We start from the raw sequence: 13950 nt of genomic DNA, 5'->3' as shown, positions 1-13950 counted from the left end.
CCTTACATCTTTTTTTCTTCTCTCCACAGCTGCCAGCAGTGTGATTTCTTCCAGTGTGATTAGGGCAGAATTAATTGTAAAAAAAAGCTGTAGTCATGCTGGAGATACTGGCTTTACATTCTCTTTGATATAGTTAGTATTTCAATTGGATATTCATTTGAGATTGAGACTGATGGAACTACCTTGATATTTACCAAGGATGACAGTTAGTAGAAATGACGACAAACTGAGGATTGTGAAAGATTGTTACATATGCTGGCATATGGAAAGATGAGGCAAATGCAGTTCAGCATAGGAACAAATACATTTGGAAGTAGGAGTGAACTTTTAAATGAAAGTGAGCAGAGGCCATAATGTGCAGATGGCCAGTCATTAAAGATGGAAATACATCAATAAACTCAAAGACCAACTTAAATCCTTGAATTCCTATTTAATATTACTTGGGCTTTCAACTCTTCACGTCTATAATCCCTTACTGATAATGTTAGTGATATAACACTGCACCTTTTCCAGTGCTTTATATATCTTGAACAATTTAGTGGTATTGGACACAATTATGGCATACTGCAAGACCTTCAAGATATGAAGTATAAAACAAAGAAATATTAAAATAAGAATTCAAGGATTTAAGTTGGTCTTTTTGAGTTTATTGATGTATTTCCATCTTTAATGACTGGCCATTTTCACATTATAGGAGAAAGTGAGGACAGCAGATGCTGGAGATCAGAGCTGAAAATGGGTTGCTGGAAAGACTCAGGTCAGTCAGCATCCAAGGAGCAGGATAATCGGGAGCCTTTCCTGAAGAAGGGCTCATGCCCAAAATGTCGATTCTCCTCTTTGGATGCTGCCTGACCTGCGCCTTTCCAGCAACACATCTGCATATTATGGCTTATGCTCACTTTCATTTAAAAGTTCACTTCTACTTCCAAATATGTTTTCCTATGCTGAACTGCATTTTCCTCATCTATCCATATGCCAGCATAGATAACAATCTTTCACAATCCTCAGTTTGTCATCATTTCTGACTGTGTAACCTGCAAATGTTCAGCTATTCCTGACCTTCAGTAAAACAATCTGTGGCAAGACTTGGCCAAAATCCACATCTGAATTGACTAAAAAAGATGCCTATACTTGTATGGTAGAAATGTGAAGCAAATTCCCAAACAAATAATAGCTTGGGCACTATGTTTAACCAAAAGTTAAATTGGACCTAAGATAAGATGAAATTTGCTCTAACTTGGGAAATGCCAGGAACTTTAGGGAAAATCCTTAACTGTGTATAGTCACTGATGATGGTTGGGGCACCTCCTTTATTACCAACACAATGCAAACTTTAGAGGAGCTGACTGGCCACTGTTTCACTTTTTTTTCCTTATCTTCCGTAAATCCATGAACAAAATCCCAGCCAAGATAGACTTCCTCTGCTGTATGGGAAGATGCTGAGGAGGTCGTAACTTTTCTTGATGATGGGTAATCATGTAACCTCCTTTGTATAATGTATAGTTTCCTATTTTAATACAGGCATTAACCTAATTAATATGAATTGATGCACCCTTACAGTAACCAGAATATGACCAGCACACTCTCGAGCTGAGTCCCTGATAACAAATGTTTCCAGACACCTCGGCTAGAAAGAAAGGAGAATAAATGATGAGAAATATGACAAATTATTTGCTAGTGCTATTTTACTTAATTGATTTATATAATTCCCGTGTTGTACCCCTCCAGGCTGCTGCTTAGAATTGTTAATAAAAATTTGGACATTATAGTAGCAATTGAGTATAATCTTGCATGGCATATGTTAGGTCAGTTAACACACACTTGAACTGTGCCAGGTTTAACTGTTGGTCTCGTGTGAGATCATCTTTAGTACCACATTAAAAAGGTGATGATTCTTTTCCAGCTGATTAATACATGGAATAATCTACTGATTCCTTTACTTCACTTTTTAGAACTTTCTTTGTGCAATAGCAGATTATCATACCTCCCTGATTTTTAGCTGGATACATCTTCATTTAATAGTCTCTGATTTCAGTTTATTCTAGTAAATTGCATTCAAAGGTTTTTTTGTTGTGGAGTTCTGGTTCTGTTCAGGGAGGGGAATGGATGATGGAAAGGTTTAGTTCAGGGGATTGGTAATAAGTGATTTTAAGCTGCTCACCAATTGATTCTCCTAAAGGAGGAAGAGATGGTGAATTTAAGGTAGGTAAACTCAGTAGGTAAGTTTAGTGTTTTGTGTTTTTACTTGTGATCAATGTATTGGCACTGTGTGGAACAGGTCCATCAAATGATCTAATCTATTCCACATTAGATCTTGCATAATAGGGTACTACTGTGAGAGGTGATCCACTCAGGCTGACTACCAGTACCATACTTGAGGCAGTGTTTTCATAGGATGTAAGCAGAAAGATTGGTGATATGCTTTTTTTTTGTTCCAACATTCTCCTAGTGCACTACACACAAGTGTTAACATTCTTCTCCGTCCCTGCACTAGATGTAGTGTTAGTATCATGAAATTTTCTGTTAAGGGAAGGTCTGATGGATATGTCTGAACTGCAAACCCAGGTCAGCATCATCAGAATACTTGGTGTCCTAGGCATTCTTGAGTTGATGTGGTTCTGTTCGCCAAGCTAGGAATTTGTGTTGCAAACGTTTCATCCCCTGTCTAGGTGACCTCCTCAGTGCGTAGGAGCCTCCTGTGAAGCGCTTCTGTGATCTTTCCTCCAGCATTTGTAGTAGTTTTGAATCTACTGCTTCCGGTTATCAGTTCTAACTGTGTCTATTTGCAGTGGTTGGTATATTGGGTCCAGGTCAATGTGCTTATTGATTGAATCTGTGGACAAGTGGATCCCATGCAATAACTTCACAAAACACTACATAAGACAAACAGGAAGACAGCTAATGATCCGCATCCATGAACACCAACTAGCCACAAAACGACACGACCAGCTATCCTTAGAAGCCCCACATGCAGATAACTAGCAACATGAATTCAACTGAGACAACACTATATTATTATAGGACAAGCCAAACAGAACAGTCACGGAATTCCTCGAGCCGTGGCACTCATCCACAGATTCAATCAATAAGCACATTGACCTGGACCTAATATACTGACCACTGCAACGGACAGCTGCAACTGATAACCGGAAGCAGCAGATTCAAACCACTACAAATGCTGGAGGAAAGATCACAGAAGCACTTCACAGGAGGCTCCCAAGCACTGAGGATGTCACCTAGACAGGGGACAAAACATCTGCAACACAAATTCCCAGCTTGGCGAACAGAACCACAACCAGTACCCGAGCTACAAATCTTCTCAAACTTTGAATCCTTGAGATTGATGTTCTTCTCCACACTGCTGAGGAAGCCAGCTGCTGCAAGTGGAGGCTTCACCTGCCTGCAGTCAGTTCCATTCTAAATGCTGTGCATTGTAAAATGAGACATCCCTATATTTATATATATTTTTTTGAATGTTATGATCTAATGGTAAATTATTTAACTTGCTTTGGCTTTTTCTGGCCCAAGGAAGGAGGAGAGTGTGTGTAGTTTCTCTATTTAATTGTGCTTTTTGTTCAGGTAACCTTAAAACCGAAAACCAAGAAGTGGCCCAGGGAATGAAGGAAGAACCCCCACCCAGCCCTGTAACACCTGCTCAACCATTTCGACCCAGAAAAATTCCACCTGGTGGGGTCTCCAGTCTTGTTCTGGGATAAACCCACCACTTACTACTTTATCTGAGTTGCAGAACTGAATAAATGTTAATTTTATTGTGAACTGCAAAGTTTGAGCCCTACTGTTTTTGGACTAGCACTTTACATTTCACTTTCATTTGAGTGCAACAAACATCAGGCCTGCTGGGAAAGGCATGAAAGTGGTTCCTCCCTGTGATGTGGTTATTGAGTATGTTTGTGTATTTCATATGTGACTTCAGCCTCACTTCTGGTATTTTGAACTTTGTATTTGGTATATTGGAATGATTCGTGATGCAAATAAAAGTTGCTTGAGATTGGAGTTTTAACTCATCCTTTGTCTCACTAATAACCTGCATGCATACAACAAGAGCATGACTGTTAGATGACTAAGTTAGTGAGAATGGAAAGCATCTGACAGCAGGCCTTATATCCACAATCTTTATGCATATATAAACAGACTACAACTTAGCAAGAGTAGACTCTTCCTCTAGCTAGTGTTTGAGGGCTGTAAATGAAGTTTGTAATGTGAACTAACAAACAATCCATTCAGCCTTTATGGTGAGAGCAAAGACACCACTTGTTCTCAGGACAGAGTTTCAAAGACGAAGATTTATTTTACAGTGTTCACTTTCTGGTGCTGCAGTGAAAGAAAGAGAAGTCAAGGATAGGAAGTAGAATCTTTGTCTTCCACCTTCAAGGCCAGCTTGCAGGCTGCTTCAGCTAGAGAACAATCCCAGATTCTAAATTCCCTTTGTAAAGCCTTACCACCACCTAAAATGAGCAAAGGCTCTATTTGCTTCAGCCATTTTGTGAAGATCATGCTTCCTCTTGATCACGTTACCCTCATTGTTAAATGCAGCAAGCAACTCCTGTGACAATCTCTCATTCATATGAGTGCGGCGGTGCCGATTCTCACGGCATTCAGTAAGTAACCATTTCATGGCCAAGAAACGTCGGCGATTATCAGTAAGAGGTGTTGGCACCTGCATCAAAATAAAGATGAGCTGGTTCACTAGTGAAGCCACAAGTCTCACCCATGAGCTTCCCAAAAAGTCTTTCTGCACAGTAACAGGTGAAAGTATGTTAATGCATCAAAGAACTAGAGCTGAATTGCCACCACCTCCTAGTTATGGCCTTTTATTAATAGGTATTTTGGAGGGTTGTAGGCCGTAGGAGATTGTGTAGAGAAAGACAAGGCCAGAGAGTAATAGATTTTTTAAAAATTCACGATTTGCTTGACTGATCATGTAACAAGTCTTGTTCTTCTCATCTATGCTTGCTACCTATAAGATACAAGAAGTTTACAACAGATGGATTTTATAGACCAGCTCCAAATGCATCTCAAAAGTCACGTACATTGCCTACTTCCACCTTTCATCAGAAACCAATCTTAGTGATAGCATGAATGGAGTTGAAAGCTCATCTGGGGATCAAACATCTTAAAGTTTGAGCAGGCCAGCTTGATTTCAGATTGTTGCCAGAGAGAATTGGGTGGGTGGGGCTGATGTCAGCAGATAGGGAATAGTTTGGAGTAAAGACCAAGAACAACAGATCTAGTACTTCCTTTAGGTCAGACAAAATATCTGCTTATTCAATACAAAACAAAAATAGGATGAAAAGTGCCGTCATGTCTTACCTGGTAGGATTTGCCACCACGTTGTATGCTCGTCAACCCAATGACAGGTTTACAGTTTTCTAAAGCTTGGTGGAAGATCTTGTATGGATTACACTCAATGGCATCCTTCTCAGACTCTGATGCTTTGTGGTAACTTTCAATTTGCTTCCGTTTAATCGATTCAAAAGTCTAGGGAAACAACTGCCTCATTAGACCATGCATCAATAATCCTATTCAATGCTTCTAGGTTCATGACATTTTTCTGAGATAAATGAACACACAAAAACAGTGACTATGCAGCAGTACATCTGACACTCCCAATTCATTCATTAAGTTACAATCCAGGAGGTCAATTTACATGACTAGGAGACATATCCACAGTTTAAATTGTGTGTGCACATGTAATGGTGAGTTGCATGTCTGTCCCTGGATATTACCGGTAAGTACTGGTAGGGAAAGATTATATAAACTGGGGTACACCAATGGTGGGGCCAGTCCCTATTAAATAGCAGTGGACAGGGATGCAGACAGAAGATGTCACTGTCCAAGGTAAAGGACATAAACTATCTTGGTTTAAGTAGTAATATATTGTGTTATTTAGGGTTGTGTGACAACTATTATGCCAAAATGCATCAAGATATCACTGATGTTCCCCTGTTCCCATTCCCCAGAGAGATTCCTTTCTGTATTCCTACTCAGTCCCAATACCTCCCCAGAATCATAGGTCAAATCCCACAGCTTTTCAGATAGAAGAACAAAAACTTTACCTTGCTCATGATCGATCTGGACAGTAATTTCTGACCTTTCAGCATCATCATGTTGGTGAACTTGCTGAAAGCATTTATGGTAAGAAAAAAAAAGTGTTGTTACTTTCTCAAGAGTACTGTCAAATTGAAAAAAAAACACAAGAGAACAAATGCTTGTAAAACTAGACAAAGAAATCAGGAAAGCAAAGAGGGGATGAGATAGCACTGGCAGATAGGTTAAGGATAATTCAAAGAGATTCGACAAGTACATTAAGAGTAAGGGGATAACTAGAGAGAAGTACGGCCTCTGAAAGGTAAAGGAAGTTGTCTGTTGAACCGCAGAAAATGGGAGGGGTACTAAATTAATACTTTGCATCAGTTTTTAACTGGAGAAAGAACACAGGGAAATAAATTCTGATGTTTTAAAAACAGTTTACATTACAGAAGAGGAAGTTGTGGAGGTCTTAGAGAAACTAAAAGTGGATAAACCTCCAGGATTTGATACAATGTATCCCAGAATATTGTGGGAAGTAAGGGAGGAAATTGCAAGACCCCTTGCAGAAATATATGCATCTTCAGTAACTAGAGGTGAGATTTCTGATGAGGGTAGCTAATGTTGTGCCTTTGTTTAAAAAGGGTTGTAAGGAGAAACCAGAAGTCTATAGACCTATAGGTCTGACTTCATTTGCGGGTAAATTGTTGCAAGTGATTTTAAAACATAAACTTTATGGACATTGAGGAGTAAAAATTGCTTAGGGATAGTCAGCATGGCTTTCTGCAAGGAAAATCATGTCTCAAACTTGATTCGAGGCTTTTGAGAACGTTACCAAAATGGTTGATGAAGGCAGAGACTTTGCTTACTTAGACAAGGTTTTCCAAATGTAGGCTAATTAGTAAAGTTAAGTCACATGGGATTCAGGATGAGCTTGCCAATTTGATACATAATTGGCTTAAAGGCAGGAGACAGTGTGTTTACGGACTGGAGGCCTGTCCACAGGGATTGGTTCTGGGTGTTTTTTTGTTTGGATGAGAATATAGAAGGCATGGTTAGTACGTTTGTGGACAACACCAAAATTGGTGGCATTGTAGACAGTGAAGAAAGTTTTCTCAGTTACAAAGGGATCTTGATCAAATGGGTCAATGAGCTGAAAATATGGCAGATGTAGTTCAAAATGGATAAATGACATATTGCATTTTAGTACAGCAAACAAAGGTAGGACTTATATAATTAATGCTTAGGTGGTGTTGTAGAACAGAGGGACCTAGGGCTTAGGTACATTATTCTTTGAAGTCTGCATCACATATTGACAGTCAAAGTGTGGTGCTGGAAAAGCACAGCAGGTCAGGCTGTACCCAAGGAGCAGGGAAGGAAAAAACGATTCCTGATGAAGGGCTTATGCCTGAATCGTCGATTCCCTTGATCCTCGGTTGCTGCCTGACCTGCTGTACTTTTGCAGCACATGACTCAACTATGATCTCCAGCATCTGCAGTCCTCACTTTCCCAATCACGTAATCGACAGGGTGGTTAAAAAGGCATTTAGCACACTTGTCTTCATTGCTCAGTCCTTTGAGTATAGGAAAATCACGTTGAAGCAGTACAGGATATTGGTGAGGCCTCTTCTGGAGTACTGTGTCCTGTTTGTGTCACCTTGTCATAGGAAGGATATTATTAAATAGCTAGAGAGGGTTCAGAAGAGATTTACAGGTATGGAAGGTTTCAATTATAAAGAAAGGCTGATTAGGCTGGGACGCTTTTCACTGGAGCAAAGGCAATTGAGAGGTGACCTTATAGAAAACACGAGGGGTATAGAACCGGTTAATAGTAGGTATCTTTTCCTTAGGATAGGGATTTCAAGACTGGGGGGTACATTTTTAAGAGAAAGGAAAGAGAGATTTAGAAAAAGACGTTATGGGCAAGTTGTTTTACATGGAGGGCAGCACACATGTGGAATGAACTTCCTAAGGAAGTGGTAAATGTGGGCACCATTACAACATTTAAAAGGCGTTTGGATAAGTATATAAATAGGAAAGGTTTGGAGGGATATAGGCCAGGTATAGTGAGATGGGAGTAGTTTCGTTTGGGATTATGTGCAGCTTGGACTGAAGGTTCTGTTTCTGTGCTGTATGACTCTATATCTCCCATATACTTTCTACCTCAATAAACCGTTATTCTCAGACACTCAAAAACTATTTCTCATCTATCCTATTACGGTGCAGCTCAGGCTAAAATGTTAGTATGTCCTTAGGAAGCATCATTAGATTAGATTACTTACAGTGTGGAAACAGGCCCTTCGGCCCAACAAGTCCACACCGATCCGCCGAAGCGCAACCCACCCATACCCCTACATTTACCCCTTACCTAACACTACGGGCAATTTTAGCATGGCCAATTCACCTGACCCGCACATCTTTGGACTGTGGGAGGAAACCGGAGCACCCGGAGGAAACCCACGCAGACACGGGGAGAACATGCAAACTCCACACAGTCAGTTGCCTGAGGTGGGAATTGAACCCAGGTCCCTGGCGCTGTGAGGCAGCAGTGCTAACCACTGTGCCACCGTGCCGCCCCTAGGCGGCAAATCATGGGGCATTTACTTGTGCTGAAGGTGCTACGTAAACCAAGTTGTTGAGTAACATCAAGGATGCATGAAAAGGCTACAGTTGAAGAAGGTATTTGAGGAGGCTGTGATTCTGGGAGTTCATAGAAAATAAAAAAGGAGACCATGGAGGCATTTGAAAACACAAGTATTCATTCTTAAATTGAAGTAGTTTAATCACAAGCCAAAGTAGGTCATTCAGCACTAGTGATGATGGGCGAGCAGGGCTTGGAGAGAGTTAGGACATGAACAGACTTTTGGATTACCCCAAGCTAACAGAGTAGAATGCAGAACAACATTCGGTTGGTTTAAAGGCCTCATTTAGTTTTATTGTTCTGAGGCTGCAAAGGCAATAACTTACTGTATTATATCAATTCCTTAGAATGACAAAATTAATCTACGCATTTAACCTGTAGCTGTAGTCTAAAACATGCCTTTTTGTGCTTTTTAAAACAAACAGAACAAAATTTGCAATCCAGTTTCTGTTGTCCATATTACAACAGGGTGCATCATGAATTCAGGGTCTACTATCTCAGTGCTGAAAATGTGTTGTTGGTTAAAGCACAGCAGGTTAGGCAGCATCCAAGGAACAGGAAATTCGACGTTTCGGGGATTCATTCCTGATGAAGGGCTCTGGCCCGAAACGTTGAATTTCCTGTTCCTTGGATGCTGCCTAACCTGCTGTGCTTTAACCAACAACACAGTTTCAGCTCTGATCTCCAGCATCTGCAGACCTCACTTTTTACTCTACTATCTCAGTGTCAAGTACGCCAGTTTACATTACAAAAGATGTTCAACTAGGAGAAAGTGCAGACTGCAAATGCTGAAGATCAAAATCAAAAAGTGTGGTGCTTGAAAAACTCAGCAGATCAGACAGCATCTGACGAGCAGGAGAATCAACATTTTAACAAAGGTGTTCACAGTTACTGGCACAGACCAAGATAATCAGACGAGGCTGAGATAGGCACTGGGGTAAAAAGAAACACTCAGGCAATTCACTAACCTGACCAAGAAGTCATAAAAGACACTACTGCTCTGATGACTTAGTGCTGCCTTTATGGGTCGGGTAGTCCTGAGCTCCAGGGCCGCTGCCTCCTCTGGGCCAAGTTCAGTAACTGGGATCTGGTGCCGTTCCTTGTATATCTCAGGTTCCAGGTAGTAAGGATTGTACCGAGACCCACGCACAGGAACCAAGCTTTATTTTTGGGGGGGGGGGGTGCAAGGAGTAGAAGTTAATTACATTTCAGGAACTAGCATCGCCACAATGATACACCCTGACACACTTCCCCATATCCCCTTCAGGTCAACTAAGACATTCCCTGCTTATCTCCAGGCCAGCCTAATGTTTTTTCTTGCTCACGCTTCGCTGACATCTCTCCCATCTCCCATGCAGCTCCACACTATCCCTCCCACAACATAACCACCCACTGACAACCTCCCTACAACACCTTCCACGTTTGATAACTTCCCACTCCATTTCCATTAACACCCAGTAGTCTGACACGTTCTCTCATTTCTCATCCCCTTCATCCAACATCCAGCCTCAACCTCACCTACGTGCATTCCCTCTCACACCCACCAAACCTCACCCCAGCCCCTTTCCCCTCAACCAACCCCCATCCACAACCATTCTCCCTTTTACCGTCTCCCAAACCAATATTGCTCCCTGCTCCAAGTTCCCCTCCCCGGACAGCTCTCCTGATCCCAGCTTTGGGCAGAAACCGAGTCCTACACTCACCCGGGCATCCAAGCATTGAGGCGGCAGCAGCGCCCAAGCCTTACCGCCGACCCCATCACCAAGCTGCTCCCACCCGCCGCCATCTTATGCCAACCTCCGGTGTTCGGCCGCCGCCATGTTGAATGGGGCGCTCAAGACCCTTAGTTGTCCTTCATGCGCCTGCCTGACTCGTTACCCAGCAACAAAGCTCAGCGCCAAGCAGAAAGAGAGGAAGGGGGCCGTTCAGCCCATAGCACATGTACTCGCCCTTAGTAAAGCAGTCTTGTTTGATGTTTCATCTGCGATTGATTTTTATCCTTAACTCCGTAAGTTTCTTATCCTGAACTACTTTCTAACTCCCTTCTAAATTATAAAATTACTTCCAGATTTCTCCCCTTTCGACATGTGATTTGTTTTGTTTTAAATTTATAACGCCTGGTTCGACGAAATGCTTCTTCCATGTCGAGTTATCATATTTCATCATCTTTTAAAAAAAGGTCTCTGTTACCCAGATCATCAGCTCGTAACTTTCTTAATTTCAAGAGTTTGTTTCAAGAGATCTTCTTAACTGAATCCCTGGCTCATTCCTGGTGATAACTCTCCTGCTCCTCGGATGCTGCCAGACCTGCTGTGCTTTTCCAGCACCACACTCTTGTCTCTGAATTCCTCATAAAATCCTGATGAACCTTCTCTGGTCACTTTGTAAAGAATTTCCCAAAGTATTCCAGTTAAAGCTCGGTCATAATTTAGTGATTCTTTTCAGTGCTAACATGATTCCTGTTTCTATAATCTCTTTCTGTATTTATAAGTCCAACTAACTATTGTACATTTAAGAATCCTTTCAACTTACTGTGCCACCAGCTCTTCTTCATTATTAATTTACTGACAATTTCTGTTTAAAGGCTGGTGAAAGTTGGTTCACTTAAAGTTTTAAGGTGATAGCTGGGCCTGTTTGTATTAATGTCACTGAACACATTTTTTTCAGACACTTCCTGGAAATTACATGTCTTAAACTAACTGTTTGGAATTGTTAGCTGGAAATCATATGTCTGAATTTATAACTGTGGAGTGTGGTGATTTTGAATTGTCTTAGAGTTTCAAACAACATTTTCATTTAATTTTTAATATTTCATTTCAGTTTTGCATCTTTGTCAAATGTCTTATTTTCATAATAAATTGATAATTCTGTTAATTATTACAGAAACTTGGTTGATTCTTTTTATTTGTAACTTAATCTGTAATCTGTAACTGTGCATATATGAGTTAAATATATGTTGTGAGTGGTAGTAGTAGAGAGTGTACTTCTCCAAACTTGTTTGTACCTTATTGACAAATTTGCTTTATTTGCCTCTTAAAGTGCATTACTTTGTACTTCTCCACATTGAATTTTATCTGCTGTGTCTGTCTATCTGCAATCTTTCTAAAACCTACCAACATCTCCTTAAAATTCATTCGGTGTGGAAGCAGGCCATTCAGTGCATCAAGTCCACACGAACTCTCCAAAACGTATTCCACCCAGATCCACCCCATCCATGTAATCCTGCATTTCCCATGGCCAATCCATCCAGCCTGATTATACCTGAACACTATGGGCAATTTAGTATGGCCAATTCACCTAACCTGCACGTCAAGAAACTGGAGTACTGTACACAGATAAACCCACACAGATGTGGAGAATGTGCTGGAATCGAAGTATAATTCCTGGTGCTGTCAGGCAGCAGTGCTAACCATGGAGCCACCTCATGTCAAATATTTTGTGAACTTTGTATCATGCACTAGCCCATGCAGCTCTGCATATCTGTTTTGATTGTCTTTACAAATTGAAAAAAGCTGAAAACATTTTTGAGGTACGGATTCTTAGAGATCCAGCATCCACAGTCACTGATGCTAATTTTTCTCCAAAACATTTGCCGAATAAAAATATATTGATGGGGAGATTGTAGAAATTGTTCGTCCATTTCTTTGTCCAGAGTTAATTTAAAAGATAGCCTAATGTTCAAATACCTTTTTAAAATTAGCCTGAGTTTCTGGCTTTTTGAATGCATCATTAATTACAGTATCAATTCCCACTTTCTTTTAAGTCACTCAGACTTTTTTGTACAATTTGAGTATCGACATCTTCAACAGGTTTTCCTGAAACCACTGGAGACACTAATACCTTATCCCCATCTAAATCGATTTCCAACAAAAACAAACAAACCACCTATAGGTAAACTATGAACCATTACAGGACTGTAAACAGCTTAAGCCATTTTAAAAATTAACTCTAGACAAAGGGAAGGCTAAACAATTTCTTTCCCTTGCTTTTTTTAAATATCTACCCAGACTCATTTCATGTCTTGATCTCATTACAACACTGGTCTTCTTCTTTCCTAATAGGACAAGACCACCTTCTTTTCCTCCTGATGCAGGACAATTCAGGCAGGGAGCTCTCCAGAGCAGATTAGGTCAGTGACAATCCTGGAAATAACAGCTTTATATTTATTGGTGAGATCATGATCCAGCTGAAGATAAGATTCACAGAACCTACAGCTCAGAAACAGGCCCTATGGCCCACCAGTATATGCCAACTAACAAACATTAAACTATGCTAATCCCATTTGCCTGCACATTGTCCATAGTCTCTGGCATTTTAAGTACTCATTCAGATGCTCCTCAAATATTGTGAGAGTATCTGCTCGGACCACTCTTTCAGGCAGCATATAACATAATTCTACCACACTCTGGGTGAAAAACATTTTTCACATATCTCCTCTAAACCACTCACTCCTCACCTTAAATTTATGCCCTCTGGTCTGAGACACATCTGCCATGGGGAAAAGATTCTCATGATCTACCCTCCCTATGCCTCTCATTATTTTATTTATCTCAAATCAGATCCCCCTCAGCATCCTCTGCTCTGAGGAAAACAAACCCAGCCTATGCAGTCTCTCCTCATAACAGAGACTTTTCATTCCAGGCAACAAACTAGTGAATTTCCTGTGCATCCTCACCAGTGCAACCATATCCTCCCAATAGTGTTGCAGCCAGAATCGAACACAGTATTCCATCTGTGGTCTAACCAATGCTTTATAAAATTTTAACAAGACTTCCTTGCTTCCCTTGCAAATGGAGGTAAGTATTTTCTATGCCTTCTACCTGTGCTGATCCCTTCAAGGATCTATGGATTTGTATACTAAAGTGCCTTTGTCTCATGGCATTCCCTTGGATCCTATCCTTTCCTGATTAATCTTCTCAAAGTGTGTCACCTCTTACTTATCAGGATTAAATTCGATCTGCCATTGCTCTGCTCAATTTGCCAGCTGATCAATATCAGACTGTAGCCTGACACCATCCTCCTCACCATCAACAACACCAAAGTTTTGTGTCATCTGCAAACATACTAGTTATACTAAATTGCATCTAAGCTGTTAATGTACAAAAACAGCAAGGGTCCCAGCACTGATCCCAGTGGTATACTGCTGATCACAGGTTTCCAATCACAAAAATAACTCTCCACCATTGCTTTTTGCCTCCTATTTGTAAATCAATTTTTGTTTCAGTTTGCCAACTTGCCTTGGATCCCATGAGCTCTTACCT

General features: G+C 40.7%; 2 protein-coding genes across 4 annotated transcripts in view; one reads left to right on the top strand and one right to left on the bottom strand.

Moving 5' to 3' along the window:
• jpt1b (Jupiter microtubule associated homolog 1b) overlaps positions 1–4014 on the top strand; it is a 40697-nt gene extending 36683 nt beyond the window's left edge. For 2 of the 3 annotated variants that reach the window (XM_060844566.1, XM_060844565.1), the window contains exon 5: positions 3580–4014. In XM_060844566.1, the coding sequence (XP_060700549.1) occupies positions 3580–3716 (137 nt within the window). In that variant the 3' untranslated portion in view covers positions 3717–4014. The remainder of the gene's footprint in view (positions 1–3579) is intronic. The other variant, XM_060844567.1, reaches the window with a different exon arrangement.
• Positions 4015–4285: 271 nt separating this feature from the next.
• On the bottom strand, positions 4286–10541 carry mrps7 (mitochondrial ribosomal protein S7). Its single transcript, XM_060844563.1, has 5 exons — positions 10393–10541; positions 9658–9849; positions 6078–6141; positions 5332–5499; positions 4286–4678 (listed from the first exon to the last, which is right to left on the bottom strand). Exons 1-5 carry the CDS (start codon positions 10473–10475, stop codon positions 4457–4459), a joined length of 729 nt encoding a protein of 242 aa, XP_060700546.1. The 5' UTR covers positions 10476–10541; the 3' UTR covers positions 4286–4456.
• Positions 10542–13950: the final 3409 nt, after the last annotated feature.

The sequence above is a fragment of the Hemiscyllium ocellatum genome, chromosome 25 (assembly GCF_020745735.1).
Source record: "Hemiscyllium ocellatum isolate sHemOce1 chromosome 25, sHemOce1.pat.X.cur, whole genome shotgun sequence".
Classification (NCBI taxonomy): domain Eukaryota; kingdom Metazoa; phylum Chordata; class Chondrichthyes; order Orectolobiformes; family Hemiscylliidae; genus Hemiscyllium; species Hemiscyllium ocellatum.
This window is presented reverse-complemented; position numbering and strand designations above follow the sequence as displayed.

Coding starts and splice junctions, on each gene's coding strand:
- mrps7 (XM_060844563.1), bottom strand. CDS start 10,475: ATGGCGGCGGGTGGGAGCAGCTTGGTGATGGGGTCGGCGGTAAGGCTT. Junction 6,142..9,657: donor TTTTATGACTTCTTGGTCAG/GTTAGTGAATTG, acceptor AAATGCTTTCAG/CAAGTTCACCAACATGATGA. Junction 4,679..5,331: donor GTGGTGGCAAATCCTACCAG/GTAAGACATGAC, acceptor ATTTTGATGCAG/GTGCCAACACCTCTTACTGA.